Source organism: Dysidea avara, chromosome 2, assembly GCF_963678975.1.
Source record: "Dysidea avara chromosome 2, odDysAvar1.4, whole genome shotgun sequence".
NCBI classification, from domain to species: Eukaryota; Metazoa; Porifera; class Demospongiae; order Dictyoceratida; family Dysideidae; genus Dysidea; species Dysidea avara.
The window spans coordinates 17,840,105-17,848,166 of NC_089273.1; the positions used below are offsets into that span (position 1 = coordinate 17,840,105).

Sequence of the window (8,062 nt, forward strand, 5' to 3'; positions counted from 1 at the left end):
CACTCATAATAAAACCACTGTGACAATGTAGTGACAAAGCTAAGCTGAAAAAAAGGTTTGAGCTTCACCTCAAACATAAAAACAGAACTTGTATCATGGACGGAACTGTTCAAACGAAAACGAAATCAACAGTGCAAATGGGAAGCCATGTATTGTGCTACCCTGAATTGACACCTTTTGCAGTCACCAAAAGAAATGATACACAAATGAGGACAAAGGTAAGTCCATGATGCATGCATTTTATGTACTGCAGTATGCCAAAGGCATGTCTAGGGAGGCAGCTAATTAAAGAGTGCAAAAGTCAAGCATGTAGTTTTAGCCGTTATCGAGTTTTGCTTGTCTGAAGGCATCAGGGAGTCAGTCGGTCAGTCAGTAGAAAATTCCATTGAAAGATTTTTTTTAAATTGGCTATCTATTGGAAGCATTTACAGTCATACTGAAACACTTGGGCTGGGTTAATACTGTTAAAGCACCAAGATGTTTGTGAAGCTGGTTTTTAGGTGATATTTGGCCAGAAAACCTCAAACCTCCGTGGGCCCTGTTGTTTAAAAATTATACAGCTTCTTTCATTGTCTTTGATGAGTAGACTTAAGTCTATTATACTACCTATTACTGTTTTGGGTTTGCTAGTTACATCAACTTGTTATGCTACATGATAATATTGTTTATCATCACACAAATTTATATTAAAATACTACTTAAGAAGAGTTTCAGTAAAACTGTTATTTTGCAGACATCATTTACATTGTTTTGTTAATTTGTTCCTTTGTATACTCATTAGAAATTTAGAGCAAATTAGTGTTGCTTTGGGAAGTCTCTGTTAAAATTACACTTAAGGTGGTGGTCAAGTGAACAATAGGAACCCTAGCTATTAGAAACATTATAACCTATGAAGTGACTGTTGTGTAATAATAACCCACAAATATACATGGTTAGGTTAGCAATGTGGGTGTGCCTTGTACTAGCACAGTCATGACAGTACTGTTGAAGTGTTTCACATGTAGAGATTATATTATAGCAACCACACAGTACAAGCTGTTGTAGAATAGTAACTCTCACAGAACGCTATGTTCAACATGCCACTGTGAAACCCACTAGGTAACAACATGTAACTCATGCAATTGAGTGCCCATTCTATCACTACACCTGCTAAGAAGGTTTTTTCACAACAGCATGTCGTAACAAGCCAAATTATTAAATATTAATTGTGGACAGATTAAGTAATGTTCCCTTGTATAACCATCACACTGTGATTAGGTGTTTTACCAGTAGAACTATTTTTCCAAGCCTAGTGTGAGTTTTGTGTGTTCTGTAGTGCCAGTGTTGATGATATTACATAGGAACATAAAAATTGATAAGAATCACTGGTTGCCAAAATTAGATAATTATCGCTTTGTGTTTATTTGTATACTTACTTCAAGTGGTATTATGGAATAGTCTTATAACATGGTGCTGATAATGAAATTGTCTGCTTTACACAACAGAAACATAAGTCCATACCTCCTAGTTGTTAGTTTGGGTAGAAATACCCTGAACTCCATGCAGAAGGAAAGACACAGCACGTCAAAAAAGATAACTAACAACAATACTGGGAAATAGCTGACAGCCACTTGATGGCAACCTTAAAGAATAAACAAGTTTACTAAGGATAATTGATACCTGACATTTTACTACAAAACATCCCCATTTGATGCATAGAGCACCTCTGCAGTGACTGCAACATGTCAGAGGGGTGTTTAGAAAGACACCCTTGACCTCCTAGTGCTGTATTTGTATACACACAAGGTAGTGCTTTAAATGTTACATATGTACTGCTTTTTGTGTCATCATCTTAGGAGCGTTGATCTCAAGTATTCAAGCTACTTTAGTTCTCAATCATCAGACCATCCAAACAATCTGTTTGTAGTCATGGAACTAACAATAGGATAAATGAGACTAATTTGAAATGTATAACTCATGCGTACAAGCTAGATGTTTATCCATTAATACTTTCAAATCTGTACTGTATATCTACTACCATTTCTATCCCACTGAAACCCTACATCAAAGTAATAAAGTAAGAGGATATGGTAGGTCAAATCCGGGAATGGATCCCAGAAAATCGGAATCATTAAAATTAATATGAAGGACAACTCAGCAAAATTCATGTACAATTACTGCATTTACTTTTTCCATCTATGTTTCAGTGTTGGAACTATCGGTCCAAAAATTGTACCTAGACTCAGACACAACAGACCACAGATCTTGATACTGAATAGAATACAGATTTGTGGTCTGTTCTGACTTGGTATAGGGAGATTTATAGATTAGTAGCTGAAATACTGGCTAAAGACTGAGTTAGTTTAGGTAGTATGGACCTTATCTGCAATAACGTCAAAATTGACAAAATGGCTGTGTTTAGTGTGGGCACTTCGTATGTAATCACTAAATTGAGCTTTGTTTGTGGATTTCACAACATAAAACTACTGGATAGTAAAGGTAAGAGGCTAGTTAGCGTGATGTGGCAATGTGAAACAGTCCCACCATACAAAACCAAACTTAAGTTTTGGTATCGACGCAAAACCACACGTATTTGTCTTGTAATTAAGTCTGCATGCCTCACCTTGCCCCTTGCTGCAGTATGTAAACGTTAACATAGCGAACCGCCATCTTCCACAATACCCTCTGTACAAAAGTGTCCACACTATCAACCGCCATTTTGTACTTTGACGTCATTGCAGGTAAGGTCCATTGGCACACTGTTTTTACTGTACGAGTTGGTTTACACATTTTGTTGGATCAAAGGAAATATGAAGCCACATCATATAAAACTGCTAGTACATAAAAATTGAATCCAGTGCACAACTTTACTAGCATCATTGTAGTTCAAATGCTTGGATAGAAAGTATGTCATAACTCGTCATCAATACCTTAATAGTAAGTAATTGTCACATTGCTTATGAAGCCAAATAGTTCAAAGTGTTGGATAGAAGCCAGTTAAATCAACCTACACTCATAGGATATCAGTTATCAACACCTCAGCCTCAGCTTTGTCTCAGCCTCAGGTTGATAGCAATGATATCCTACTCATGGTGGGGTTTAACTATAACACAACTGTCATAAAGAACACTTGCATTTTATCACTAACAAGAACACATAAAATGGAATTTTCAACTGGAGTAGGGACCATAGCACGTTGATAAAAGTACTGGAGTAGGTCACGATATTAAATCAGTGTAAAACAATAAGAAGTGTTATATCCCTACTGTGTTCAAGATACCATAATGGAAATGCACAGTAGGGTTATATATAACATTTATCGTTTTACTGTGATTTAATATCATGCACTACTCCAGCTTATTTCATTACTTTCATTGATGTACTATGGTCCCTACTATAGTTGAAAATTCCATTTTTTGTTTACCTGTTTGTCAACTTTTTTTGTAAAATAAATGATGAACCCACACGTACCGTATCATAAGAAAGAAATAGTGCCACACTCCCCAGCTATCAATAATCATCTGAAAAGTGAAGTATCCATTACGCTTAATTGTCAGCTATATTTAACCTGTTACACAGCATTACAAGTCAAAAGCTGTTCGAAAAGCAAGTCTGAATCATAGTAGCTACTATGAAAAATATAGAAGATTTCCATTCTGAAGGGAAGCCATCTCATGCTACCACCAAATCGACTCCTTTTGCTGTCAGCAAAGATAAATGGGATGCAAAGGAGGACTCCAGTAAGTCCATGAAGAATGCATTGCACGTACTGCGGTATAACAAAAGGCATATGTCTACCTAAAGCAACGTCAAATATTGAAAAATTAGGCCCGTAACCTTAGCTGTTATCGAGTTAAGTTTTTCTGAAGCCATCAGTTACTCAGTCAGTTAGTCACTAGAAAATTCTCTTTAATTTCAATAGGAACTTGTTAAAAGTATTTTGGGTTGATCTGAAGGTTTGTTTGTGCTTAGTTTAACTTAACCAATACTGCTTCATTTCGTCAGGGAAAAACAAGGCTGGTTTTTTTTCATGCGCCACACCCAAACCTTTGTGGTCTCTACTATACAGTGTATGATAAGGCACTCTTTGGTACTTTGATCCCCCCACACAATACCATACTGTATAAACTCAACACTGGAATTGAAATTTTAGTAATCTTCACAGTAATGGTGGTCCATCAATTATTTACCACAATCATATGTAACCGTCTCAGCAAAAACCCGACTTGTTTGCACAGTTTAAATTTTTTTCTGTATTATTTGCAGTGTCCAAGGAATGGATCACCAAAGTTTCAGCCTTCTGTGGTGAGCAGTTTTGGAATTATAGTGATAGACAGTAGGAAGAGCAAGATAATCGATTTGTACAGCGACTATACTGACAATAAACTACAGGTGCTTACATTTGCTGCCACAGCTTCTGTTTGGATTGGTGTACAACATTGGAATTTGGCTTAAAATGTTCACCATGGATTAGCACTTCAGTTAAGGTATAGTGCTAGCCCTGTAGTCACTTGTGCATAGGCAGTTTAGTAGAAGAGATGACAATCTTGTTTGCGTTTACCGCATTGTAAACAAACGCATGTGACAAGCATACCGTTAGAGCTACAGAATCAAAACAAAGATTTTTGAATTTTCCTTGAGCAAAGGAATAAAGTGTATAGTTTTAATTGATTTGAGTCTTCGTTCTTTGAGTACTAGCCCAATAAAAACTTTTGTATTTTTCTTGCAACATGCATAATTTTATGAATAATTTTTAAATTCCATTTTTCTCAACATGCATGCTTAGCTTGTGTGAACAAGTCGGGTTTTTGCTGAGATGGTCACATATAGTAAATGATACAGATGTTGAATAATTCAAATTGAATAGATGATTTTGCTAAGAGCTTTTTTATTTGTTTAGCAAGTTTGTGAGATTACTTCTACTAGGTTTGATGTTCTTTATAGTGGCTATACGCTACTATTATAATTCTTAGGCTTAGTGATAGAAATAATGGCAACTTAATAAACCCAAGCTTCATGTATAGCTCTTATTGGCTATTCCTACAATAGCAAGAAATGATATATGTTTCTTAATTCATTGTACTTCAAAAAGATGTATTAGTAATGGTCATAGTACCTGTGTGCTATATTAATTGTTGGTGTATGTTTAATACAGGAAGACCAAGCCAAAATCAATGACATGGTAGCTGAGTATGAGAGAACTCATCCTGAAGAAGTTAGGATGCAATCATCACAAGGTAAGATGTTGATTAATTTCAATTGGGGATCAGCCCATTATACTAGCATAATTTATGACTTAATAGGTATGAGAAATCGTGAGACGTAATGCTAGCATAATAGGCAGAATGATAGGGAACTTGTAGTCTTTTGACATGTCTATGATTGTATAATTAATCAATACACTGTAATAGAGTAGTCAGTCATTGTAATAAACCAACTTAACCATACACAATCTACAGACTTGTGTAATTTGAGTGCAAAAATGAATTAGCAAATTCTCTACTGAGGAATTTTCTATTTATAATTTTATAATATTAAGTGTAATGTGATATGCAATATCGCTAAAACAAACATGTCTATGTTATGTTAGTCATTCTAGATATTAGAAAGTTGTCAGTTTAAAATGAAGTAGGGATTTATGCAATAAAAAGTAGTGAAAGAAGAGATGAATGATGGTATTACAGCATAGCTCAGTGGGAAGGTCCCACTTTGGAACTTTGCATAGACCCTACACAGACCCTACTTTGGGACTTTGCTATGCTGTAATACCATCATTCATCTCTTGTTTCACTTACCGTATTGCCTCAAACTATGGCCAGTCTCGTATAAATTCCTGGTTCCGTTTAGTCACCAGGGGTATAAAGCAACATAACAAAAATAAATGCTGGATCTCAAATAAACATCTAGTGCAGTCATTATTTTATAGAATTCCGGGCAGTGTTACTAATGATGAAGTGAAGAACGTTTATAGAGTTCCTTTAAGCTTGAATCTGTGAAATGTGCTGATGGAAACATCAAGGAGAGTCCAAAAGAGTACAACACCAAGGTATGAAGTTGACTCGTGAATGCTGATCAGGTATATAAATGCCAGTCTCGTGTAGTCGCTGGTCTCATTTTGTAGCAAAGGTAAAAAGTTGCTTGAAAGAAATAAACACCCGGGCCGTAATTCGAGACAATACCGTATTTTTTTTATTGCATAGATCCCTACTTCATTTTTAAATTGACAATTTTTAAAATACTAGTTTGTGTAGCATTTTGTTGTAGCACAGCTAGCTACAGTGCAACTTGTGACTGCTCTATTAAAGTATCATAGAAGGACTGTTGTTGTTTGATAGGTGTTTATGTACAAACCCATTCACAGATGATATTGTTCATATATAATACATATGATCAGTTATTACAGGCTAAAATGGTTAATTTTTATTAAATTTTAATGTATTTCATTACAAGCAACTATAGCTGGACTTTTAGAGTTGCATTTTCTGTTGGCAAACTACATTATATACATGTAATAAATTTATACATTTAGTTTACATCATTTAGTAATTGTATTTAGTACAATGTATACTTTGATACATTGTCATTACAGTGGAGCGTAAAGTACAGGTTGGCGTAAAAGAGCTGCAAATCAGGGACCATCAAGACCACCAACTACTACAACAAATACAGCAAGTTGTAACACAATTACAAGCAACTGTTTCTGCTGAGCAGCAAAAAACTGTCTCCCTTGAAAGAAGATGTCAAGAACTAGAATACAATAACCAGCTGCTACAATCACAGAATCAAAGCGTACAAACATCTTTATCAGCTGAACAACAGAAAACAAATGGTTTGCTTGAAAGAATTAAAACTTTGGAGGACACTGTTGAGCGATTATGGGCAATATCACGGGAAGAGATCCAACTGTCTAACAACATTTTGGGAACTGGAGGATGGGGTTACGTCAAAGAGGCTACTTTCCGAGGTCGAAGAGTTGCTGCCAAGTGTTTACATGAAGCCATTGTATCACCACACAACCAGGATCTGTTTGCCAAAGAAATGAAGATATCAGCAAGATGTCGTCACAAAAATCTGGTGGAGTTTATTGGTGCTGTTCCAGATCATCCTGCCATCATAGTCATTGAAATGATGGATTGTACTCTGAGGTTGGCTTTAACCAATGGAAGAGCAACACCCAATCACATTCATCCAATTTGTATTGATGTAGCACAAGGTCTGGTCTATTTACATGGTGTTCAGCCTAACCCCATCATCCACCGAGATGTGAGTGCTCCAAATGTGCTACTGAAAGCTGTGACTACAGGATGGATAGCTAAGCTGTCAGATCTCGGTTCAGCTCAGTTTGCTAATATAGCACAAACCCTAGCCCCAGGATGTGTACTCTATGCAGCACCTGAAGTACAACAAAGAAATTCTGCTCGTCACCAGACAGTTAAAATGGATGTTTTCAGCTTTGGAGTTCTACTTATTGAAATGCTGACCCGTGAAATGCCCACTGGTACAATTGCTGAGCTCATCGCTACCATCCGACCATTGTGGCCACGATTTGTTCCTCTCATTCAACGCTGTACTAATAGCAACCCAAACAACAGACCTTCCATGAGGGAGGTGATTACAACACTGAACACTATTGTGATGTGAACTGAACTGTGGTGCATTGGAAAGTCAAAACTTTTACTATTTAGTTGTTCTAATTTTTGATTGAATTGAGTTTAGTTTTTTGTTACTTATTTTCTAATGTACATTTACTAGTGATGCAACTAGGCCTTTATAGTATTTCTATACTAGTAGCTGTTATTTCTGTTTGATTCAATTATAAGATATTTGGTCAAAGAGAACATACATCATAGCATATTGATGTCTGTAAAAGTTCAGAGGGATACTGTAATATTATTTTCTTTTTTTCATTGTAAAATAATTTTTGCATGCAAAACAAAAACTTTTACATAAGATCAAACTACTCTAATAGAGCAGTCATTTACGTAAACCATACAAAAATGTTTTTACATGAAAATAGAGCTAACTATGGTAATTGTGACATTATGCAGGGGTTGATCTAGCCATCCAGGATTTTGCTAAGGAG

At 35.9% G+C, this 8,062-nt stretch overlaps 1 protein-coding gene across 1 annotated transcript in view; it reads left to right on the top strand.

Annotated features, from left to right (window-relative positions):
- Positions 1–7,839, top strand: part of LOC136246764 (dual specificity protein kinase shkE-like) — a 49,170-nt gene extending 41,331 nt beyond the window's left edge. The window contains exons 3-4 of the mRNA XM_066038331.1: positions 5,135–5,216; positions 6,569–7,839. Of these exons, the coding sequence (XP_065894403.1) occupies positions 5,135–5,216; positions 6,569–7,620 (1,134 nt within the window). The 3' untranslated portion in view covers positions 7,621–7,839. The remainder of the gene's footprint in view (positions 1–5,134; positions 5,217–6,568) is intronic.
- Positions 7,840–8,062: the final 223 nt, after the last annotated feature.